The 25,925-nt window shown below is 50.3% G+C and overlaps 1 protein-coding gene across 5 annotated transcripts in view; it reads left to right on the top strand.

The window, feature by feature from the left end:
• Nucleotides 1-25,925, top strand: part of GRID1 (glutamate ionotropic receptor delta type subunit 1) — a 685,448-nt gene that overhangs the window by 136,331 nt on the left and 523,192 nt on the right. For all 5 annotated transcript variants that reach the window (XM_024986927.2, XM_059882689.1, XM_024986926.2 and 2 more), the window contains one exon: nucleotides 8,084-8,368. In XM_024986927.2, the coding sequence (XP_024842695.1) occupies nucleotides 8,084-8,368 (285 nt within the window). The remainder of the gene's footprint in view (nucleotides 1-8,083; nucleotides 8,369-25,925) is intronic.

Here is a 25,925-nt window from a genome sequence, read left to right as displayed (position 1 = left end):
TGTTGCTCTGTTAGGCCATGCTGCGCACTGGGCCAGAGGCCAGGAGGATGAGCAGTGCGCAGGTGTTTCTGCTCACAGGCTTGTGGTTCCGAGGATGACTGACAGCGGCCACATGAGATAGTCCATGATTACAAACATCTGTGGGCCCTCTATAGGAAGAGTACCATGAGAGAGGGCTGGGGTCATGGAACGTTCTCTTGAGGGAATCAAAGTCACCCCCAAAAATACAGGATGAGGAGAGATAGCCAGACAGAACTGAGAGGAGTGTTGCAGTCCAAGGCGGGTGGACGTGAGGGGACCCGCAAGTGGGCAAAATCTGAGTTCCTGCATGAAAACCGGCACCTGGAGTGCAGGGCCCGGGAGTGGACGGCGCAGGACCCTGTTGGGGTTGTGAGCTTTGTTTTAAGAGCAGTTGGGAGCTAATACATTTAAGCAGGGACAGCACTGTCTGGTTATCGTTTGAGAGGGCCAGTGCATTGCAGTGTGCAGAGTGGATGGCACGTGGATCCGGCGGGGGGGGGGTGGCTGTGTGGGGGTCCAGTGGGGAGGCGACAGTGGTTCAGAGCAAGGTGATGACAGTGGAGAGGGAGGAAAGCCAACAGACCCAAGGTATATTTTGAAGATAGACACTCAGGACTTGGTAAAGGCTTGGTGAAGACTTGGGTGCAGAGGCTCAGGGAGAGAGAAGGCTCAAGAGCAAGTGGGTGGCTGGGGGCGCCCCTTTACTGAGATTGAGCGATCGGGAGGGGCAGGATCACACCCTGGAGAGCTCAGTGTTGACGCACCAAGTGTGAGTTGCCGGTGGACTCACTGGGGGAGACCCCCTAGCTGGGCATCAGGAGCCCAGTGAGGGCTTTGGGCTGGAGCAATAACAGGAACTGTCCACAGAACCAAGGTTTAACTTTCAAAGGGATGGGTCAGATATATTAATATAAGGTTGATGGTTCCACAGAGAAGACATAGTGATGGGTCTGGGTCTGGATCTCGGAGAAGGCAAGTGGTGGGAGTAACCAGAGCTCATAAGCAGGAATCAGCCTAAGATGGGAGAAGGTTCCTTCCTCAGCTTTTAGCACAAACACAGATAGGTGTGTAGATCTGCTGATAAGTAGGATGAGTTCCTTATGATGCTGGCTACTGTTTTTAGTCTATGAAGAATGAAGCAAGGTCATTAGTTGAATTTGGGGGAGAATCCTGGAAGGTTTGAGGAGAATGAACGAGGCAGGTGGTGGAGAGGGTGTAAGTGGATATGGCGGGTGTGGAGCCCTGTCGAGGTTGGTGACCCTGCTTTCCCACTTTGGGTTCCCACTTTGCTGGGTGTGTGGTCTTGCTGACTCTCACAGACCTGGAGAAGTGGGTGGGCAGGTGGACCCACCATGGCTGACCCTGGATTGGGATTTCACCAGCCATCCTGCATTAGAGGAGAGAGCAGAGAGAAGGAGTTTGCAGCAGAGGGACCATAACGATAGATGGACAGAGCCAGGAGTCAGGAGTGAAGGCAGGAGGATGCTGGGAGGATAGTTACTTAAGCAGAAGGTCGGCAGGACAAGATGCTTGTCAAGCCTGTCCCGTGCTCAGGAGGGTTGCGAGGCCCGGGTGCCCTCCCCTTTGAGGGCTGATGGCGGGTGGTGATGGGTCAAGGCCCCGCCGGGCCTGAGCTCTATCTCCTCGGTCTGGTGCTGCCATCCGTTCCCCCCGCCCTATTCCATGGTTTTGTTTACCTTTTAAATGTCTTAATAAAACATGAAAAATATTTATTCTTCATGGATCAATAATTTACTGTGAGTTATGACAATACTAAGTTTGGTCAATTATTCATCGACCATAAAGTATTTATAAATGCGACCTTAATTTAAAGCATTAGCCACCAGAATTCAAATATTAATAAAGACTGTGCCAGCTGAAAGGAGGAAAGGAAGGGCACAGATAATGAGGGTGGCTCAGGGGAGGGTGTGTGCTCCTGGCTGTGAATGATTGAAGTAGTGAGGTGATAACTGGAGCCCAGGTGTGGGGCAGACAGAGGTGCTGGACGGCCGGGGACTGGCCTGCTGGGCCTGGTCAGAGAGAGATCATTACTTCTGGAGGGCAGAGCTGAGCCCAGGGCTGCCCACAGCCTGGCCCTCCCTTCGGTTGCCTACTGTTACCAACAGAGGCTTGCCAGGCCCCTCTGATGTGAGGGCACCTCTACCAGGCTGCTTCCACTCAGGCAGAGCACCCTGTCTTGCCTTGTCCATCAGGAGAAGTCCTGTCCTTCTTTAAAGGGCTACCCAGAGGCCAGTTAGCTCCTGGGATGGGGAGGCTTTGCAGCCTCAGAGGAGCCTGTACTGCAAGGTGGATCTCCTCTATTTGGAGACCACGTCACATCTTCCAGGAGGAGCAGGTGTGCATGTGCCTGGGGCACCATGCATTCAGGGCACGTGGTGGAGAAAAGGGCTGGGGTGGCTGTGACTAGCATCACTGTCAGGCGTCAGCACCAGCAATTGTGCATCTCTTCCAGCACAAGCCTCCTGGGGTATTGCTTCTCCCAGTCTTGGCCTTTCCAGCACAAGCCTCCTGGGGTATTGCTTCTCCCAGTCTTGGCCTGAGAATTTTCCAGGAGTTCCCCTGGGGATGGAGAAGGCTGGGTGTGAATCAGTAGTGGTCAGGGGCACCTCTCATCTCCAGTGCCCACCTAAGGCCCCGGGTGACTTGATGAGCCAACCATTTGCCCGTAGCAGAAGGAGGCCGTGTTCTTGCTTGCTTCCTCCTTCTCTGGGGCCTGTGTTGAGAGTGCATCTGCCCCAGGAGTTTCCACCCAGGGAATGGCCGGTAGAGTCGGTCATGGAAGCCTGGGTTTTGTCCTCTGCTAGCCACCATCTCTTCCTGGGACTGGCTGCAGAGGTGCCTGGTGGTCTGCTTCTGATGTTCTTGTTGCCATTCACTCTCTAGCTGTATGACCCTAGTCAAGTGGTCAGCCCTGTCTGTGCTTCAGTTTCACCAGGGGATCAGAAAGCTCATCTGGGGTGACAAGGAGGGCGATCCTGTTTGCCCTTGAGGGGGCCTGTGCTATGCCTGGTGCGTCCTTCCATGAGAGTTGTGTGTCTGGAGAATCATGAATCAGCAGGATGCTGGCACCTCTGGGGAGGCTGGCAGGGATGTAATGGTGGGGCTGTCTGGGAAGGCTGGCTGAGCTCCTGGATCCTCTTGTCTAGATCCAGCCCTGAGTTTGAATGGCCTGCTTCTTCTCGTTTCTGGGAATCCGTCATATGTCCCAGAGACCTCTGTTCTCCTAGGCCACCGAGCTCAGGTTAAGGGCACTCAAAGCTCCTCACTACATTCATCTTTACTACTTACTTTCCCAGCTGATGAGCCATTCTTGGGGAGCTCTTATCAGTCCATCAAGCCTGCATTGTTATCATCAAGAGGGAGATCAGCTTTATGACCATATGCTATTAGAGGCAAAGAATTATAACAAAGGCTGTTATCTTCTAGCGAGCTGAAAAACACCTCTAAGCTGGAGACAGAGTGACTTCTACTCCTACTATGCACCAGCAGTGTCAAATGGTTCTTCACGTACAAAGGCCTTTCAGAGAACGTGCACAACAGCTCTGAGAAGTGGATGCCATCATTTTTCTTTGACAGAAAAAACAGAGGCCTGGAGGCCAAGAGAGGGTCAGCCCCTCCCTCACTCAGAGTCCCACAGCGTGGATACGACAGGGTCGCGGATGTGGCGCTGGGGTTCGGTGTCTCTCTCCCCAAGAGGAGGTGTGAATTGTGTGATACCCTGTCCTAGGAATGAGGACATTCCATAACCTTGTGGAAGCTAATAGCTGGTGTGGCTTTGATCTGATGTATTTTGATCTTATTATTTTTATGTTAGGAGCCTCTAAATAACCATCATTTCAACAGAGCCCCAATTAGCAGGCCATTCACAGCGGATTAGAAATTGACTTGTATTAGGCTTCTCCATTAGCGCCTAGGAGAGGCTTCCACCCTTAATTACCCACCTTGTTCATGGAGGAGGTGGGGGCCTTGAGGGATTTCAGTGCTATTGCAGGTGGCTGTCCTGGGGTGGGTCAGGGTGCCACCTCCGAGGGGAGGGCTGGTCAGCAGCGGGAGTGAGGTCATTCTCTGCTGTAAACTCCTATGTCTTGGGCTCCTGGACAGGATTTGGGTGGGATATTGATAGAGAGGTGGGGATGCTCAGGGAGGGCACAGGAGACTGACTGTGTTTGGCGTCTTTCTTGGGCCCAGCATGGGGTTGGCACTGTGGTCCGCATTATCAGTCAGAACTCCCATAGCTCTGCTGTGATTTGTATCCTGAATTAATAGACAGCAGGGGTTCGGGAAGGAGACATGCCCATGGTCACACAGCTGCTGACCGGAGGAGCCCAAAGCAGGACTTTGTGAGATTCTAGCGCTCCTTCTGCTGCCCTGGGGAGCCCAGGCCCAGCCAAGAAGCTGGTGTCTGTGGCTGCCACCAGGGCTGGGGCATGGGACCTGCTCCCTGAGCACGTTCCTGGTACCCAGCCCCTGTGTCTGTGTCACACTGCACCCCTCACTCACCCTGCTCCCCCTCATCTCTCCTGGTCTACATCCTTTTCTTCCTCTGAGGCTCTGATGCTAACCCCACATGAGTTCACCCTCCTCTGGGTCCCAGGGACCTTCCCCTCTCCTTCCTCCCAGGCTGAACTGTGGGGTCCAGCTCCTTGGTAGATGCTAAGCTCCTCAGATGGGGCCTGTGTGTGTCCTGTTCCCACCCTGAACTCAATGCTCATTGCAGGGCTTTGTGCTTAGAGGGTGTGCTGAGCGTATGCATGAAACGCATAGCGGGGAAGAAACAAGTCCATCCACGTGGGAGTACAGGATGTGGGCTCGGATGGAGAAATGGAGCCTCGGGGGCTTCAGTGACTCAATGACAGAGTACCTGTGGAATGGGCACCAGCGGGGACAGGGAGGGGCGCTTGCCATCAGACGTCGGGCAGTGACCTGAGATGGAGCAGGTGGGGGTGCGTGATGGAGAGCTGAGACCCTGCGATGGCGCAGTGGGTGTCCTGGGTGGGACCAAAGACTTGAGATCCTGGGCGACTTTACACCCTCGTGATGTGTGGTGAATTCTGCAAGATTGCTTCTAAGAGGTTTCAATGCCGTGTTATTGGCATTAAAGAGAATATGTACAAGAAAGAAAAATCCATTTATCATCACAGACCTTGGCTTTTAGTGTTTTCTCTTGTCTTTTTCATAAGCGTGCTTTTTACCTAATTGTAGAAATTGTTGTAATCCTGGCGAGTATGAAATGTCATGCTCTGGTTTTGTCACAGTCGCCCCGCAGAAGCATCTTTAGACAGGAAGGCGTCTCAGTCCGGCCTCAGAAGGCGTATCAGTGGTGCGGCTTCACAACTTGTTATCTGGAAAATAGACACAGTGATGCCTGCTGTACCGGGATGTCATGAGAATAATGCGAACTCATGTATAGAGAGGACTTGACAGAGTATTCAGCACAGAGAAAATTCTCACAAAATAGTCCCTCCTCCTGGAGCTTCTTACTTATCCATTACCGAAGGATTATTTTCCTTTTGTAAAAGAATAATCTGTTCACAGCATGAAATTTTGGCAAAGTACAGAAAAAAGGGAAAACCACGTTGAGGCTTCACCTAAAATGCGGTCACTTTGAGCGTTTTGCAATATTTCCTTTTGGTCTGTCTTTCATGCATGTTAAGTTTTATTTGATTGATATCATAAAGTACGTACAATTTTGTCTGACTTTCACATAACTTTTTAATGACAGATGCTTTCCCATGTTACTGCAGTATCTTCATAGATAGTTTTAAAGGTTGGGTGTGCTTTCAACAAGTGGAACACTTTTGTGTCGCTCACCTGTTTGTATCTTTTCGATTGTTGGCAATATATCAAGAATCTGGATAAGTATCCTCTGAATGTTTTTGGATCTAAAGCCATTTTTTTTCCTTAAGGTTTTTTTTTTTTTTTGATGTGGGCCATTTTTAAAGTCTTTGTTGAGTCTGTTGCGTATTGCTTCTGCTTTATATTTTGTTTTTTTTGGCCCTGTGGCATGTGGGATCTTAGCTCCCTGACCAGGGGTTGAACTGCAGCGTCTGTATTGGAAAGCAAATTTCGTAACCATTGGACCACCAGGGAATTTCCTAAAGTTATTTTTATATTATAGTTTGGGTAGATGCCCAAAGTGGAACTGTTGACCAGAGGGCATGCAAATGTCAAGGACTGTGGTATTATTGTATGAGTTTTTACTGACTGCTGTGTGCCGGCAGACACGTTGTGTCCCTGGATGAGGATGGTGAGCGTAAGGGCATGACCTTTATTCCCCTGGAACCTGAGGTCAAGTGGCAGAGAGAGACGATTCAGTGTCGCGAGAGGGGAGGTGTGGGGTGCAAACGGAGTGCGTGACAAAGGTCCCGAGCCAGTCTGGGGTGTAGAGTCTGAGTCTTGGAGCAAGAGTCAAGGTCCAGAAGGCAAAAGGAAGTGCGATAGGTTCCAGGGAACAACGACAGGCGGACAGTGGGGCAGGGCGGCAGGGGGCCCTGAGGCCGCAGGCGCTGGGGAGCCTGCCCTAAGGAGTTTGACTCCCTGCCCAAGGCTCTTGGGGGCCACCAAGGGCTTTACTCAGAAGCACGGCAGGATTGGATCACAATTCAGGAGTGAGCTTGGCCAGGTGGAGCCTGAATGCGAGGGCCCAGAGCGTTCAGGTGGTTCTGTGATCTTCAGTAGGGACTGTAGAGAATCTCTCATTTAACCACCCCCTCCTTCTGCCTTGTGTTGAAGCCCAAGGGTTCCTCAGGAAGAGTTGTGGGCAGTCAAATTGTCCTCGTGCTGAAGCCCATGAATGTGCAAGGTGATTGTCCCTGCGTGGGGAGCCACTGGCCTTTGGTATTGGAAAGCCTGGGGGTGTCTTCCTCTTCCCGCACCTTCCCAGCCTCCCTCTGCCTTGCTTCTTGGGGTTCCTCCCTCTGGTCTTCATCTCCTTCTCCCAGTCTGGTCTGAGGCATTGCATAAACCCACGTGCTCTCAACTGAAAGAACTGCATTGTCAAAGTTGTTCAAAAGTCTGCCGTCTGCAGCAGATGGCCTGCTGACATTCACAGGCTGTGTTTTGAAACTGCATCTGCTTTCCCACATTCCTGCCGTCACATAAAGCATTATTAATAAATGTTTGCTTCAAAACTGGTGCAGTGGTTGCAGTGTTGGGAGGTGCATCGTTCTATTAATTGGTCTGATGTTCCAAAAAGGCGTGAGAGTGTGGCTAAAAGGGGTTACTGGAACTCATGGTGACTCGATGACTTCAAAAGGCGGTCCCTAAGTGTTCCCACCCTAGAAATGGCTGCTGACACCTGATTGTGTTCCTCCTCCACACCTGCAGTCAGTGCCCCGCTGTGGGAGCCTCTTCCTTTTGTTATTGTTAAGTGGCTTTTAAATAATCCTGGTCTTCTGGAACCAAATACTTCCCTGGGGGTTTGACCCAGTATTTTTATGGTATGAATCAAGTGGACTTGGCCAGGAGACTGAGGGATTCTGGGATTCGTTGCCTACAATCTGGGTCTTCGGGGGTAAGTGTCTCCCTGGCTTTCCAATGTAATTCATTCCCTTCCGCCCCAATCAGCTCAGTTCAGCCAACGATTGTAGAGTACACAGTACATTCTTGGCCTGTGGCTTGGCCTTGGGGATACAAGGATCAACAAAATGAGCTCGTGGCTCTTAAGAGGCTCACAGCCCAAGTGGGAAACCAGATAGCTAATATAGTAGCATGGCTGAATGTCTCCGGCAGATGTGGGTAGGAGCCTTGTTCTACTCTCCCTGTTTGAGTAGCCTAGGATGAATGATTATGCCTCTCTTGACCTCTGTTTTCTCATCTGTTGAATGGACACAAGAGTATCTAGTTGGCAGTGTCACTAGGGCATCACAGACTGTGGCTGTGAAAACCTCTGGGCTGGCCTGACAGGGTTCTTGGTCCCTGGAGGGAGACGGTGTTTCTTGGAACCCCAGGAATGAGCTGCCCAGTGTGAGCTGTGTGAATTGAAGCCAGGGCAGCATCACCCCCATGCTGACCCCTCCCTCTCTTTCCCCTCTCTTTCCAGCCTGTGACCTCATGACCCAGGGGATTCTGGCCTTGGTCACGTCCACCGGTTGTGCGTCTGCCAACGCCCTGCAGTCCCTCACAGACGCGATGCACATCCCGCATCTCTTTGTCCAGCGCAACCCAGGGGGCTCTCCGCGCACCGCCTGCCATCTGAACCCCAGCCCTGATGGCGAGGCCTACACGCTGGCCTCCAGACCGCCCGTGCGCCTCAATGATGTCATGCTCAGGCTGGTGACAGAGCTGCGCTGGCAGAAGTTTGTCATGTTCTACGACAGCGAGTATGGTGAGTCGGGGCAGGGGCTGCTCTGGGGCTCTGGTGGGGGCACAGCCATGGTGAGTGGGGGCAGGGGCTGCCCTGGGGCTCCGCTGGGGGCACAACCAGATGCCGGGAGACCTGCGAGCTGGACCTCACTCGTGGAGGCTGAGCCCTTTGGAGAGGGCTGCGTGTGGACGGCGGTTGGTGGTCTGAACCGAGTGGGTCTCTGGGTGGTGGGACCCAACCTTGAGCTTCGTGAGTAGGGGATGAGCTTTGAAAACAGATCTGTAGACAGGCACTAAAGTTGCCTAGCAACAACACCTTATCATGACAGCTGAAGTTTGAATCATCTTTGAGTTTTCAATAAAATATTAATAAACTGCTGGCAGGGATCCGAGGGGCTGCACGCAGGCAGCAGTGGTGGAGACTGGCCAGCATGGGTCCCCCCGGAAGCCTCCTCTGCAAAGTGTCCCCCTCCTGCTGGACGCTCTCCCAGCCTCCCCAGCTCCTTGCCTCCCTCCATGCTGACCTGCCCTTAGTTTCAGGGTTTCAGGCTGGGGCAAAGGTCAGGGAGAGGGACAACCTTAATGTCATGGACCCAGGTGGGCATCGTGTGGGTCTGGGGACACAGGGCATGGCTGGATATGGATTCTTTGAAGGCCTACTGTATAAAAAACATAATTTCCTTGTTAGGAAACTAGAAAAATGGGCTTTGAAGAGATAGCTTCAGGTTTTCTATGGCTGCTTTGTGAAAATGGAGACCGGTTCTGGTCCCAAGATAAATGGTTTAAAAATAAAACCTTTTCATTGAAAAAAATTATATGTTTAAAAAACCTATTTATTTTTTTATTCTGAGATAATTGAGACTTACATACAATTATGAGAAATAATTCAGAGATCCTGTGTGCTCCAAAATCTTGCCTAACTGTCACGGCGTACCACGAGCAGGACTTCCTCCTGACATAATCCGTAGCCTTGCTCACATCCACCCGTTTGCACGCACTTGGGTGTGTATTCGCTGTGTGTGCAGTTCTGTCATGTGTGGATTCGTGTGCCCACCACAGTCAGATTCAGAGCAGTCCCTCACGAGGACCCCCACGCTGCCCTTTTATAACCACAGCCACTCATCTTTAAAGGTGAGGGTTGGCGCCTCATAGTTGGGGCCAGGGTAGAATGAGGTAGACCCTCGAAAGTCCTTTTTTCCTCTCTTGGTGGAATAATCCCTTTGCCAAGACTGTAGCTAAGAAGAGAAAGCAGCATATGTTTGCATTTGCCTAAATACTCTGCTTCTCTAAGACTGGAATGTTGTCCTCAGCTCTTAAGCAAATATGCTGTCTGGAGTCTTCCAGAAGGAATTGAAAAGCAAACAGTCACTGTACTGAAATTAAGATGAGGGGGGTGCTGGGGACAAAGGAGGCCAGAGGCTCCAGGTGCTTGAACTGGACTCCGTCCAGGGCCTGGCTTCTCCCTCCCACCCCCGCTCAACCCCTGACTCTGGGGAGGACTTGGAGAGACCATGTCATAGTCTGGGGGCTGGCACAGAGAACATGGACCTTTCAAGAAATTTTAATATAAGACAAAGGAGAAATGTGGGGGAAGACAAGGAAAGACCTTTGAGGTGAGCTAGGAAACATGTTTCGTTCTGTAGCTACACTCCTTTGCCCCTCTCCTCTCCCATCCAGACCCTCCAGTCAAGCCAAAAGGTGCACTCCTCTTTTGTCACACGGAGACCTTTGCTGTCTCTTGTAGGGTTGAAGTTAGTTTTCAACCAGACTGACCTTTATTAGTAATTTTATAAACACACAGGGTGACCAATAGGTTTCTTCGGGTGGATCTCTGCCGGCAATTGGCTGAACCTTGATTGCTTTGTTGGGAAGGATTCTGAGGAAGCATATGGCCTTAGCAAGATAAACCGCTGTGATTGCTCCATGAAGCATCATGGTGCAGGGGATGGACTGGCAGCAACCCGCCCTGTTTGCTAAAGGTGGCTGTGAATCAAGCGTCTCAGAGCTGCTTACACATGGCTGTCACTGTCCAAGGTGCTGACCATTTGGCATTAGCCTTCCTGGAGGCCAGTGCTCTTTCATTGGGTTCTATGTAGAACCTCCTGCCTTTGCCTGCCCTGGCCATTACCCTCCTGATTTGACAACCTTTGAAGCCAGGTTTCTACCCCAAACATTCTCTGTAAAACCACTCCAGCACCTGTGACCTGTTTTGACCTTGCCCCTTGCGCACAGTCAAATCTGTGGCCCATTTTTAATATGTTATGTAAGCCAAGGGTGTAGAAACACACATGCTGTTTGATGCAGCCCCAAGAATCCAGAGTGTGAGTGCTCCTCAGCTTGGCTGGCATTGGCCTGTCTGAGGGCTGTGGGTGGATTTACATTACCGATACATCCAAGACAAATGGCGCCTCCACAACCCCTCAGGGCCCTTCCTCCACCCGACCACTGTAGCACTAGCTGCGATGAGCCCAATTACAAAGCAAATTGAGTGTAAAGACTGTTTCATTTCTTCCGAAGTCACACAGAAGTGGGCTGGGATATAGTAACTTTGTTTTTTTGATGCTGATCTGCAAGTATCTTTACATATATTTATTTAAGCTATTTAGTAACTGTCTGAAGTGGGATTATTGCTGCATTTTACAGATGAGGAGCATGAGGCTCAGAGAGATTCCTTTTGACTTTGATGCCCATGCACTTAGCCATGGCACCATCTTATTACTGTCATCTGGGGCTTGCTAGGCTCCAGCCTTCTCTTATCACCAGCCAGGCAGAGTTGATGCCAAGGATGGCGTGTGTGGAATGGACTTGGCATGCCCTAGGTTTGTGCAGTCAGTCACTTGGATAAATGTCATGTGTAAGATCCTACCCCTGCAAGGTAAGGACTGGTCCTTCCCCCTTTGCCCCTCAGCCTTCCTTTAAACCAAGGAATGTCCTGCCTTGGGTGGAGCCTGAGGACTGGGCATCTGGGTCAAGGGTCAGAAAGGCAAAAGCAAGTTCTACGACAGAATTTGGCAGAGTGGTGGGAGAGGAGTTTGTGTGTTTAAGGTTTACAGAATGCAGTGCCATTTGGTAAAATTCCATTGAAAATACTTGTATGCTTGTTGTGACAGCGAAAGGAAAAATAAAAGAGAAGCTGACATTTGGGAGAGAAAATCTGTAACATTAAAATACCAAAAGTTTGGACTGAACAGAAGAGAGAACTTTCTGTCTTGCCACTTGGATTTCTGGGCTATTCATGTGTATTCTGGGGAGGGTGTGCTAGAAGCTGCAGCCACAATTTCTCCCCAGTGAGCACATTTGGATGAGGGATGTATTTATGGTGGGATCTTAGAAACCACTGACTCATTCATTCAACAAATATTCACTGAGTCCCTACCATGCACAACTATTTTGCTAGGTACTCATTTTAGATGTTGAAACAGATGGTTGGAGTATCTTGGCTAAAATTGCACAGGGCTGGGATGTGAAGTTAGGACCCCAGGGCTCCTTCCTCCATAGCATCTTTGGGGTGTGATGCTCCCTGTTAGCCTCTTGAACCAGCTTGCAGGCCTGGGATGAGTTGGCAGCAGGGATTCCACAGAAGCAAAAGCTTAGGGCTCTAAATGTGTGTCCATTTCCTATTTGTGCTTGTTTTTAAATTATTTTTTAAAAGTTAAAAGTTGCACACTTTTACAATGTATATGTCAAGTTAAAAGAATGATAATGAAGTGAGCTCCCACGAACCCAGACCAGTTTAAAAAATGTACAGGAGAGGAGGGTTCAGGAGGGGGAACACATGTATACCTGTGGTGGATTCATTTTGATATTTGGCAGAACTAATACAATTATGTAAAGTTTAAAAATAAAATAAAATTAAAAAAAAAATGTACAGGAGCCTTAAGTGTCCTCATCGTATCATGTCATCTACCTAGGGGATCTGACCAGTATCATGATTGTATTCTAATGAGCTCCTTGCTTTTCTTTATAGCTTATCATACAAGTATGCATCCTAAAATACTTACTGCCTAGTTTGGCCTCTCCATGAACCTTAAACATCTTGAGTTAAACTACTGTACACTTTTGTGATTGCTTTCTTTTCTTAAATGTTTATTTATTTTTAATTGATTGATGATTGTGATTGCTTTATTTTTTATTAAATATTGTGAACTATTGGGCCTATGCATGTTTCACTTTGTTAGATCATTCCAAATTACTTTCCAAAGCATTTCTACCTATTTTCACTGCTATCTGCAATGTAAGAGAATTCTCGAAGCTCCCCAACCTCACCAACACCTGGCATTGCTTTTAGTTTTAAGATTTTCATGTGGAAGGTGTCTCACTGTGATTTTGATTTGCATTGCCATGATAAAAGATGAAGCTGAGCGTATCTTTATGTGCTATTTTTGTTTGCTCTTCTAAATACCCATGTGTAGTTTAAAATTTTTGCCCATTTTTAAAATTGAGACTTTTCTTTTGTAAGTTAGGGATGTTAAATGCCTTCTTTCAGTTAGCTGCCTTAGTTTGCAGAAGTTCTATACTGTAGTATCCACTTTATTCATCTTTTAGACAAGTAGCTCCATTTCCTATCTCATTTAAGAGGTCTTTCCCTATCCAAATGGTATAAAGATATTCTCCCGCGGAAACCTTCCTCTCTGCTCTGAGAGCAGATGTTGCCCTCCAGCCTGAGTGTCCACAGCTAGGTCCTGGCTCTGAGTATGCCTGGATCCCTATGGCTAGACCATCTCTCCCTGCAGCTATGGCCTGACATTCTTCCCTGACACTGCTTTGCTCTGCTGTGGCCATGGAACTGATCTTATCTTAGTGGTGACTGCGCAGCTTGTGGCATGGTGGTTCAGGAGGGCTTCCTGAAGGAGGTGGCATGTACGCAAGCCTCTAAAGGACTTGAAGTAGGAAATAGGCAAGCAGAGGGTACTGGGGGCAGATAGGAGGAAGAGTGTGCCAGGCAGAAGGAAAGCATGCTGGAAGGCCTGGGGGCAACAGAGAGGGAAAAGATATGGCTGGATTGTGGGCAGTGGCCAAGGGTGGGGCTGGAGCTCGGGGCCAAGCAGGCCTTAGGGGCCTCACTGATGAGCACAGAATCTCCAGAAATCCTTGAGAGCCATAGCTCGCCTACTCAGGTGGTACCTCTGGGTCCTATTCATTACACCCAGTCCAGAGGCCTGAAGACAGACTCGGGTCTTCTTTTCTGGAGGGCTCTGGTCTTTCTGTTGTCTGTGTCCAGACTCATTGGCTTCCTCTGAAAGGAAAGATGCTAATGCACAGGAACAAGCTGAGGACAAATCCCAGACCCCGAGGCAGGCCCTGAACTTCCCAGGTGACCAGGCGGCCCAGATGTCTGTGAGTCATAGTTCATGTTTCTCCAGCCTCACTCCAAGCAGGGCGCCGTGCAAGCACTGTGCGTGCTCCAGCTCATGGCATCCTTACAGCAATCCTTCGAAGTGGGTTCATACCACCCTCGTTTTACAGATGAGGAAACTGTGACTCAGAAAACTGAGTGAGTGGCTGGTGAGTAGGGGGTTGGCTAAGTGTGATTCCCGAAGCCCAGGTCACCACAGCTTTGCTCACAGCCTCTTAATCCTTGTGGCAAAGCTGTGGGGAGCAAGGCCCGCAGGTAGACTCTTCACTTAATGTACAAGGGTTTACTGGAGCACTGTTGGTGACCACAGATACTGCCAACAACCATAATGGTTAAATATGTTATGATACATACATAATGGGAAACCACGATTCCTAATGAACCAAGAGGCCATGGTTCCAACGCAGGGTACTGTTAGCTCATAGCAGCAAAGTGAGGGTGGTGGTGTTAGTATTGCTCTGGGTAGAAGCAAGGTCACATGTGTGTGTGAGTACACGTACAGTGTCAGGGGAGAGCTGTGTCAGGGAGGGAAGCACAGTGACTTGGGACAAAGATGGGAGATCTGTTTTTTTGTTTAACGTCTTTAAAGTTTTCTATCAAGTACCAAAAATAGTAAATACAACAGTGAGGGTTGCCATCCTTCCTTCCCGCTGATCGCCCATGGTGAATTCCCTTTTTGTCATCTAAGAATAGGGATGGTAATTTCTGAGCTGCAGATTAAAACCCCTGGCACAGTTCCGGTACGTGGCAAACGGTCTGTATGATAATAACAAATCATGAGTGGGAACTAAGAGTGGCAGTTGTCAGTATTCTTCCTTCCCAGGGCTGGATGTTGGCATAGGGCTTGGTAGAGTCTTGGCGTGAGAGCTTTGGCTGTTTGTCCCTCCTCAGGATTATCCTTGAGTACAGTGGTTAGGAGCATGGACTTGGGAGCAGTCTGCTTCAGCTGAATGCTGGCTCTGCCTCTATAGCTGTGTGACACTGGACAAGTCACTCAACCTCTCTCTGCAATGGTTTCCTGATCTGTCTAAGGGGAATAAAGTAATCATTCCTATTTGCTGTGCTTGCTGTGGGGATTAAATGCATTAATACATGCCAAGGGCTTAGTTGGCATCACCAAATCAATGGACGTGAGTTTGAGCATATTCTGGGAGATAGTGAAGCACAGGGAAGCCTGGCATGCTGCAGTCTATGGGATTGCAAAGACTCGGACACGACTGAGTGATTGAACAACCGTAAGAGCTTAGCACAGCGCCTAGCACCTGAGTGCTCAGGAAGACTTCCTTACTCAGAAGCTACAACTGCTGGAGCCCCCTGGCCTCTGAGCTGGCTCATCTCTGCTATGGCTTGTTCTGCAGTCCAGGAAACATCTTGCTTATGTCCTTGGTGCTTGCAGGAAGAGAGAGAGTTCAGGGTCAGCTCTCTCACCTGCAGGGGACACTCCAGGCCTGCCTGGTGGTGGAGGTGAGTTGCTAGGAGTCCCCAAAGACTCACTGCGCAGTCCCAAGTGGCTCTGATGAGTCATCACACCTTCTCAGCTGGACAGCCTGACAGGTTCCCTTGGTGAACATCTGTTGGCAGTTGGTCTTCACCCCGAGTCCTCCTGATAGGAAACTCCTCAGAAGAAAGAGAATTGGACACCTACTATTTTAACCAATGCTTCATGCCAACAAAGTCTCCTTTCTGACGTCTGGCATAGGAAGTCAGACAACTGAGCTGCTCCGGTGAGCCTTCTTATTAATAACACGTATCGTATCATTATGGCATTAGTTTAAATTGAAGTAATAAATACTTTTTCCAAGAGAAATGAATAAGTGAGTTTAATTGCTAGGAAACCTACCAAGAAGTTCGACAATAACTTTACTGGGACGAGTGTTTTGGGTTTTGTTCTTCGATCTAATTATAAAGCAACTGCACTTCAGGGCACGTTAATTGTAGCATTTGCTGGAAGATTAAAGTTCATTAACTCTGAAGTTCCATCACCCTTCTGTCGGATTCCATGGTGCGTCTGAGGACGTAAGGAGATGCCGGATGAAGGACAGGAAGACAGGGGTGCCGGCCGCCCTCGCCCCATGCCCCATTGCACAGCTGGACCGAGGGAGTTGCCACACCAAGACCTTGGCCAGACCTACACTTCCTTCTTCCCATGCAGTGCCACAGTGCCCCCTTGGAAGACAAATACGGCCCCCTTGACTTTCCCATCCTGCCAACCCTGCTTCTCCAGACCTCCTCAGCCCCAGCACACAAGAGGGAACAGGTTTTTCTGTTAAATATTAGAATTCTACTAGAATTCTAGGAAGGGTATCCACAAGATGTGGCCCCAAACATCTGGAAGGACCATTGGCCCAGTGAGACCCCTGCCCGCTCTCCTAGTGAAGTGAAATAGAACGTCCTCTTCATTGTCTCAACTGAAGCATCTCTTACCCTCCTCTCTGGGAGAGCATGGCTCTTTCCTAACAGATCCAGCAATGTCAGGGGAGTCCCTTCATTTTTTGAAGTGAACTGTATTGAGGCATAATTGGTATGCAATAAAATGCACTCATTAGACATGTGCTGTTTGATGGATTTTGACAAATATATGTAATAGAGTAACTGCTATCCCAGTCGAGGTGCAGAATGTTGCAAGGTATATAGAAATGCCTCTGTTGTGAAGAGAGACCATCATAACTAACTTCCTTCTGGCCCCAGTCACTTCAGCAGTTGCTGGAAGACCATAGGCCCTGAAAAGAATGTTATGTGCCTGGAACCTGCAGTGTCCTCTGCTCCTAGGAGCATTTTCAGAGACCTGGAGTGCCAGTGTGTCTGACCAGAAGACAGGGAAAGGACAGGGAGGCGTGAAAGGCGGGAGAGAGGAGGGGAGAGCTGTGGAAGCCCCGCAGCAGCTGGGAATGGTGTTCAGGCTAAAGCTGTCTCCATCCAGATGAGAGCCCTGACCGTCTGCTCGCTGGCCAGAGATGACTTGTTTTCCCTTGCCAGGCAAGATCTGGCACCTCCTTGAGAGGTGACATTTGGGTAGTTATGAGCACAGACTCCAGCATCAGAAAAGAACTGCACGTGAGTCCCGCTTCGTTGCTTATTGCATCCTGGGTGAACTGTGGTTGCCCTTCAGAGCCTTGGTTTTACTGAACTGTAAGATGGGTATCATAGCACTTCTTTCCTAGGTTCCTGGCAGGTCCTGGCCAGGCACATGCTCAGTGCTCTAGTGGGTTGAGAGTCTTTAAAAGTTTTCCTTTGCTTCTTACAAAGGGATCTCAGCAGATGGCATCCAGCTCCGAAGTACCGTTTTTTGAGGCCTGGGAAGTGGGTTTCCTTTCCTGGTTGCTCAGCAGGTGGGACCTGGGGGTGGGTGGTCATAGGTCTTGCTTGACTTGTGTTTAGACAGCATCTCTGAAACAGCGTTAAGAATGCCCTTCTCCTCGGGAAGCTAAGGATGCAGAAAGGCCCCAGGAGCCCCTAAGAGGTTGTATGGGAGCCTCAGATCTAAACTCGAGGGTCCATTGTGGTGACTGAAACTGTCCCCACTGCTCTGGAATAACAGCCATGGTCCTTGCAGCTGGCCTCCCTGCCCTGCTCACTGTCACCCTCTCTCCTCACTCTATCCCGTCTGCCTGCCTCCTGCTCTCTGTTGCTCCATGAACGTGCCAGGACAATTAGGCATCAGAACCTTTGCACTGGCTGTTCCCTCTGCCTGGGACACTCTTCCCATAGATATCTGCAGGCTGCGTCCTCACCTTCAGGGCTTTGCTCCAATCCCCTCTGCCCCCCACAGGCCTTTTCTCATCAATTCAGTAAAATATTGAGCTCCTTTTCCTCTTGCTGCCCTCTTCTCCCTTCCATGCCTTTTTTTTTCATTGAATTTACTGACATTTGCTTATTTTTTGATGTTTACCTTCTCCCAATGAGGATGTGAGTTCCACTCAAGCAGGGATCCTGTGTGTTTTGGTAAGTAATGCTGCATATCCAGCATTTAGAATAGCACCTGGAACATAGTAGGTGCTCAAGTAGTATTCAGTATATGAGTGGATGAATGTATGACTGGGGGCATTTCACTGACTATTTATTTTTCTAGGAAACATTTGTTTCTTTTTATGAGATTCCCAATTACAACAATAATATATGATTTCATGGTGATGAATCTCTGGATTCATGGTGATGATCTGGAGATCACTTCATGGGAAATAGATGGGGAAACAGTGGAAACAGTGTCAGACTTTATTTTTTTGGGCTCCAAAGTCACTGCAGATGGTGACTGCAGCCATGAAATTAAAAGACGCTTATTCCTTGGAAGGAAAGTTATGACCAACCTAGATAGTATATTGAAAAGCAGAGATATTACTTTGCCAACAAAGGTCCATCTAGTCAAGGCTATGGTTTTTCCAGTGGTCATGTATGGATGTGAGAGTTGGACTGTGAAGAAAGCTGAGCGCTGAAGAATTGATGCTTATGAACTGTGGTGTTGGAGAAGACTCTTGAGAGTCCCTTGGAGATCCAACCAGTCCATTCTAAAGGAGATCGGTCCTGGGTGTTCTTTGGAAGGAATGATGCTGAAGCTGAAACTCCAGTACTTTGGCCACCTCATGCGAAGGGTTGACTCATTGGAAAAGACCTTGATGCTGGGAGGGATTGGGGGCAGGAGGAGAAGGGGACGACAGAGGATGAGATGGCTGGATGGCATCACCGACTCGATGGACATGAGTTTGAGTGAACTCCGGGAGTTGGTGATGGACAGGGAGGCCTGGCGTGCTGCGATTCATGGGGTCGCAAAGAGTTGGACACAACTGAGCTACTGAACTGAACTGAACTGAACTGAAAGGTCAGGTGAAACCTCACCCTCCTCCACTCCCACCAGAGCACCAGTGTGTTCAGCCCACTGAGCTTCTGTCTACACTGTCCTCCTTGGCAAGTGTGGAGGGAGCATCATGTACTCCACAAGGTGCGGGGCTTGGCGAGATTTCAGATGGGCCCAGGCTTGAGAAAGCTTTCCGCACAGTTACACAGGAGGATTAAACACAAAATCCCTGTGTGTATCACAGTGCGAGGTTAGCAGTGCCGCTGAAGTTTTGTGGGTGAACATTTTGGGAACCTTGTGTTCTGTTCCTGCCTCAGCCTTTTTTCTCGCTCATCTCTGGACTGTTGACAAATCTTTCTCATCCTTGGTTTTCTCATTTTGGTACTGGGGATAATAAAAATGCCTGCCTCAAAGGGTTCTTGGGAGATTGAAATGAAATGAAATGATGGATATGAGAGTGATCATTCATTTGTCTCTCTCCTCTTCAGTACCCAGGACAGTGCCCCAAGTGTTGGCATGTGATTGCAGAGCCTTGCAGCCTAAGCTACTCCCCAGCCCATCCCAACTCTGCCTTGGGAGGCGGTGGGTTTTGAATTATCTGGGAGCAAGAAGGGCTCCATCAGGTAGAGGAGGGAGGAGGGAAATTCCAAGTGGGGTAAACCTGTGTGCAAAACATCAGGGTGTGAAATAGCACACCGTGTTCTGGAAGAGGAGAGTTTGGAGGACCAGCGGCTTGTGCTGAGAGCTGGAAGTTATGGAAAGTGTCAGAGGGAAGGGTGGGCAGGGGCTGTGGGGGTTTGGAGGACCAATGGCTGTGCTGAGAGCTGGAAGTGATGGAAAGTGTCAGAGGGAAGGGTGGGCAGGGGCTGTGGGGGTTTGGAGGACCAATGGCTGTGCTGAGAGCTGGAAGTGATGGAAAGTGTCAGAGGGAAGGGTGCAGGGGCCTCAGGCAGCCTGGCCGGGAGCGCCTGAGTGCGTGATTCATCGTGTCCACGGCAGGGCTTCCCTGCTTTTGATGTGAGCTGCGTGCTGTGTCATCAAGGCTCACCCTCCCGTGGGAACTCTCCTGCCTAGTGAGACGCTTAGGAACAGAAGCCTGTTCTCCTGGGTTGTGTCACCCTGGAATGTGACAAGAGTGGAATTGCTTGTACATTGTGTGGCCAGATCGCCATTGTAAGAAGTCTGGGGGTTTTGATTTGGGGGGTCAGCTGCTCACCGCATGTTTCCCACTGGAGGCTCTGAGGGTGACGACAGACGATGGGGCTGGGGAGTGGGGTCACTCTGACACGGCCACTTTCCCTATAAATGGCATATGTCTTCTTCCAGGGTTCTGCTTTTCCAGTCTCTTGCTGGAAAGTACCCTCCAAGTCACCTGACCTGGTACCGTGAGGGCTCTCCTGCTTCCTGCGCCAACACCCCTGGTCCCAGGCAGAAGCCTCCACCCGGGCCTGGCATGCTCTCATGATTTTTGGTTTATTATTTTGGGATGCCTTGTTCTTCTGTTTGCTTACTTGTTTATTTCTTGCACACATCCAGAGAAGGTTTGCAGAGGCTTCTAATGAGGCAGCGGCAGTCGGAAAATAAACACAGGGCCATAGTGGCTGTGCTGGCTGGCAGGGGTGGCAGAGATAACTGTGAGCATGCTCTCCTGGCAGGCATGAAGTGGGGAAGGAAGCCATGGGTACAGGGCATCTGCATCCTCTGAAAGGAAGGAGCAGGGTGGCTTGCTTCTCAGGGGGACCAGGCTTCTCCAGCACTTCAAAGAATTCCCCCAGAGGGACCTGGTCTGTGCCGGGGACACGGGAGACAGAATGGACAGTAATTCTGGCTCAACTTCAAAGCAATGCAGAGGAGGGTTTTGTTTGACTGTCACTCACAGTTCACTGACTATGGAGGTAGTCCTAGGCTGAAGCTCACGATTCCAGGAGGGTGAGGGTCGGACAGCCCTCACGTGAGCTTCCTTTAGGCTGGTCATTATGGAGTCGGTGGATTCTTGTCGCCCACTGAGCGAGGCCTGCTCTATCTAGTCAGTCCAGTTTCACTGGTCAGACATCCACTGAGTTCCAGGTACTGTGCTGGGGAACTGGAAGTGAGGGAGGCAGGTGTGGCTTTTGCCCTCTTGGCTCCGAAGGTAACTACTGTCAGTGGGGAAGAGGGTTGTGATGGAGGCTGTACTGTGACAGCCACTGGAACTGTGGCTGGGAGCTTGGCTTGCCCGGCAGAGCCTGGGAAGTCTTTTGGGATGGAGTTCAGTCCTAATGGAGTGAGGAGGGCTGACATGAGGGGAGGGTGAGATGGGCAGATGTGGGGGTCCAGGGGTGAGAGAAAGCAGGGATGTTCCAAGACTTGGAGGAAGTTATGCCTGGCTGGAGTCTGGTATCTGGGATCAGGGACCCAGATGTGGAGTGTTTGGCTTGGGTGGCAGAGGGACTGTGTATTCTAAAGGCAACCACGGAAGCGTAGGTCACTCCTACCCTTTATTTTCTTTGTTGATTTTCCTTTGAAATTAGTCTTTTAAAAAAATATTCATTTATTTAATTTTTGGCTGTGCTGGGTCTTCACTGCTGTGAGGGCTTCTCTCTAATGATGGCAAGAGGGCCTCTCATTGTGGTGGTCTCTCTTGTTGCAGAGCATAGGCTCTAGGGCTCCTGGGCTTAAGCAGTTGTGGCTCCTGGGCTCTAGAGCACAGGCTTAATTGTTGTGGCACGTGGGCTTAGCTGCTCCACGGCATGTGGGACCTTCCTGGATCAGGGATCGAACCCCTGTCTCCTGCGTTGGCAGGCAGATTCTTATCCACTGAGCCACCAGGGAAGCCCCTGCAGTTAGTCTTTTTGCCATGCCACACGGCGTGTGGGATCTTAGTTCCCTGAGGAAGGATCCAACCCACACCCCCTGCAGTGGAAGCATGGTGTCTTAAGGACTGGATCGCCAGGGAAGTCCCTGAAATTAGTGTTGATTGTATAAGTAATGCATGAAACGAACATGTCTTGTGAAAAAGAAAATAAACGACAGAGGCAGTTAAGGTGAAAACCACAAGTGTCCTTTATGCTCCCTCCCCCGCGTTCCTTTCTAGAGCTAAGTTGAGGCCTTGTCTGGGCTCATCACTCTTTCTCATGTGCAGACATTCGCATGGAAATACAGGGAGCTTTTCCAAAGCAGAAGCTTTGGCCATGTACTCTTCACTTGAGGTGCTTCAGAGCCTTCACTCTGTATCAGCCCGTTTGGTTCTACCCTGGTCTTACCTGCTGCCTGACATCCTGCAGAGTGGGGTTGATGGATCCAGTTCCTCATTAGGGTGGTTTCTGGGGATTTTGCTCTGACAAGCAGCGCTAGAATGCACACCCTTGAAGGCACAGCTTCGTGCATGCGCCCGAGTATTTCTCTGGGCTGGATTGCTAGAAAGCAGTTGCTGAGTTGCAGAGAACCCTGTGTTTTCCAATTAGGAAGCTAGAAAGATAGTGCTGAGGTGCCAGGTACCAAAATAAGGCAGGCAGGAAGAGAGAAGTATTTAAGTGTTTTGAAGAACAGACCCCGTTCTGGTCCCTGTTTTTTCTTTTTTTATGGTTTAGAGGAAGATAGTTTCTTGAATGTCACGTTGCTGAGAAAAAGTGTGATTAGACAGAAAGTCAGGGACGAAATCCAAAATCAGAGAAGCAGATGCGGTAGAGCAGGGATCCTCTTAGGTCAGCAGCAGCTCTTGCGGAGTGGAGTCAGCTACAGCTCGGTGGGGATGAGCAGGGGGAACAGGGTGGTCCTGTGGTGTGTCCTGCTCTGAAGGGGTCTCACTGGTGGGTGGAGCCAAGCTGACATGTGTTCATGGAGGAGAGACCCTGCAGTCTCAGGAGGAGCAGCTGACAGTCTGGAGCTGGGGAAGGGCTGCTGTGAGCCGAGGGCTCCAGCCTGCTCTGAGTGATTCTAGGACTGGACCTGGACTAAGGCGGAGGTGGTGCTGAAGTCACGAACTGTCCATCTGTCGGAGCCCCCAGGGCCACTGTGGCAGGAAGTGTCCCTGTCCCTCGCCCACCCATGTTGGGGGTGGGGTGCATCTTTGGGTGAGTCATTGTTAAACAGAGGTTCTCAGGTGGCGCTAGTGGTAAGGAATCCACCTGCCAATGCAGGAGCCGCAAGAGATGCGGGTTTGCTTCCTGGTTGGGGAAGATTCCCTGGAGGAGGAATTGGCAATTCACTTCAATATTCTGGCCTGGAGAATCCCATGGACAGAGGCACCTGGCAGGCTACAGTCCATGAGGTTGCAAAGTCAGACACAACTGAACGTCTGGGCATGTATCCCATGGAAGAGGTCTGTCTTGTCTTCCCGGGGCCTGCAGGCTTACTAAAGGGCGTTGGGCTGAGCTTAGCTTATGGCCCATAAGCGGAGTGAGGAGCCCTGCACGACTTCTCCCAAAGGAAGGGGATCGCACACTTCCTGTGCTGTGACCCTGTGCTGGACACCCTCACAGTTCTTTCCTGTCTGCATAGCCACTCAGCAGAGTCGGCACCTGCACACCAGCTGGTCTAGGAACCTGAGCCTGGGAGGGATTTCAGCTGCAGGTGGCGATTTAAGTCCCTAACTCTCCCTCTCCCGACTGTCTCTCCACTGCTCCAAGTGACAGATATGTGTTCCCCTGGCGTGATGTGGGGGGGACATGTGACACCTTGAGGGCCCCTGGGTCAGGAGATGCTGCTGTGCGAGCCCTCAGGAGGCCTTTCCCGGCTGTCCCGCCCTCTCTGCCTCGCCCCTCCCCCTCGGACTGCACTCCCGCCCTCCAGGCCCTCCTGACACACACGCCCTGGGACGCGGACGTAGTGCAGCCGTAGGACCTGAACTCAGAGGCCTGCTTTGGAGGCTGTACCCTCACTGTATGGCCGAATGGGCTTTGTTGCTGGAGACCTTCACGTTTCTGTGGCATTGTCACAAATGTCGATATGAAGGGCGTCGCCTGTGGGTCCTTGTGACATGTAGTGGAGTCCATGCAATGCGACGCTGGGAATGTCCCACTTTGCTTCTCTTTTGAATTGTGGTTAAATCCATACAACACAGAGGTCACCACGTTAGCCATTTTCAGTGCACAGTTCAGCGGCAGTTAGCATATCCCCACGACTGTGGAACTGACCCCACGTCGGTGTTCAGAACTCTTTTCATCTTGTGAAACGGAAACTCGTACCCGTTAGACAGTAACTCCCCGGGTCCCTCCCGCAGTCCCTGGGCGCCATCCTTCTCCCTCTGTCTCTCCAGACTTTGAGGTAGTGAGATCATACGGAGTTTGTCTTTTTGTGATGGGCTTATTTTACAGCATAATGTCTTCAGGGTTCATCCCTGTCCTAGCGTGTGTCAGAATTTCCTTCCTTTACGGGCTGCACAATAGTCCAGTGTGTGTATACACGTGGTTTGTTAATCCGTTCTGTTGACGGATATTTGGGCTGTGCACCTTTTGTCTACTTTGCTTTCTGAGAGTACTGAAAGAAAACTGGGGTCTCTTGGGAGCGTGTGTGTGTGTGTGTGTGTGTGTGTGTGTGTGTGTGCATTTGCGTGTTATAACCTTTTGGAGGATATCCATTCATTCTTCACTCTGTCACCAAAGTCACCTTTCTCCAGCTTGCAGCCCAGCAATGGCAGCCCTTCTCCTCAGGACGGAGTTCAGATCTCTTCAGGGAGCCCATGAGCCTCAAGGTCTGAGCCCTTGGCTTGCACCTTCTCCACCTCTTCTCCCATCATCCCCCAAGCCGTAGGTCCTGGCTGCTCAGGATGTCTCAGCTGGAGTGTATCCAGGCATATACAGTCCACTCCACATCCTTCAGGCTGAAGGAATTTATCTACTGACAACTGTCCCCACAAGTGAGACAGGTGATGTGGAAGCAGCCCAGGCTAACAACTTTAGGAAGGCACCAGGATACCCAGGGTTAAAGGGACAAATGGGAGGAGATGGTCCTGGAGTCAGGACCACCCAGTGGGAGTGGGGACTACCCAGGGGGCCACGCCGAGGAGCTGGGAGCATGGAGGATGCCTTGAGCTGATGCTTGTTGTATGACATGGGTCAGTTGTACAGAAATAAAAGGTTCAGAGATCTGAAGGCTTACACACACACATACACACACGCAGGCCTACATGCACACACCCCTCAGGTGCCTGTGGTAATTAAAGTCAGAGGCGCAGATGAATGTAGTCCTCGACCAGCTATGAATCTTGCTAACAGTCACCAAGAAAGATCAATAAATTTGCTTCTTTCTAAGCAGGCGCCAGATTTCACTGCAGGGCCTAGGGCAACTCAAGGAGAAGTCTTCCTGAGGACTTCCAGCTAGGTGGTCTGTGTGGGGAGGGATGCAAAGTGAGTGTCAGGCATGCTCCAGACCCGCAGGATGGGATGGCATGTCAGGGGCACCTTGCTATCTGGAAACAGGGACTGAGGGAGAAATTGCCTCCCCAGGGGCCCACCTTGGCTCTCTCTTTTGGCTCAGTGACAGCCACTGTGGTCAGGAGCCCTGGCTACAAAACCAGGCCATGGCCGTGGGTGCTGCCCCCACCTCTCCTGGTGACAGCAGAGGACAGGGCCAGCACAAAGAGACTTCTCGGTCCCCACATCTGCTGTGGGGACGGGGTCAGTGACAGGAGGAGGTGTGTGTGTTGACCTGGAGCCAACGTGCATGGGCTCACTGGACCCACAGGGCTACTGCTTCCCAACTCCACATTCAGCAACAGCACTTGAGTAGCTAGAAATTGACCATGTAGGAGTATTTGCACTGTGGAAGCCAGCAAGGGCTACACACCAGGGCTTTCTGACAAACTGATTTTAAAGTTCACACCGAAATGCAAAGTACTTACAATAGTTAGAACAGTTTTGAAAATGAAGAATAAACCTGCTGCTGCTGCTAAGTCACTTCAGTCGTGTCCGACTCTGTGCGACCCCATAGACGGCAGCCCACCAGGTTCACCCGTCCCTGGGATTCTCCAGGCAAGAACACTGGAGTGGGTTGCCATTTCCTTCTCCAATGCATGAAAGTGAAAAGTGAAAGTGAAGTCACTCAGTCGTGTCCGACTCTAAGCGACCCCATGGACTGCAGCCCACCAGGCTCCTCCATCTGTGGGATTTTCTGGGCAGTAGGACTGGAGTGGGGTGCCATTGCCTGATGACCTAATGACCTCAAATATTAAAAGTGATAATAATCAAGGCCGTGTGTTTTTGGTGCATACATAGACAAATGACCGCTGGGACAGGATGGAGAACCACCAGATAGACCCCACGTGTGGATGATTGATTTTCAACAGAAGTGCAAAGGCAGTTCAGTAGAGAAAGAAGAGACTTTTCAACAAATGGTGCTGGAACAAGTAAACATGTATGTACAAAGAAATAATCTTCCGTCCATAGCTTGTACTACATATAAAGCATGAGAAAAACATGGGCCACAGACTGTAAAAACACTAAAATTATAAAACAC

Source organism: Bos taurus, chromosome 28, assembly GCF_002263795.3.
Source record: "Bos taurus isolate L1 Dominette 01449 registration number 42190680 breed Hereford chromosome 28, ARS-UCD2.0, whole genome shotgun sequence".
Classification (NCBI taxonomy): Eukaryota; Metazoa; Chordata; class Mammalia; order Artiodactyla; family Bovidae; genus Bos; species Bos taurus.
Note: the sequence above shows the minus strand (reverse complement) of the source record. Positions and strands in the feature narration are given on the sequence as shown.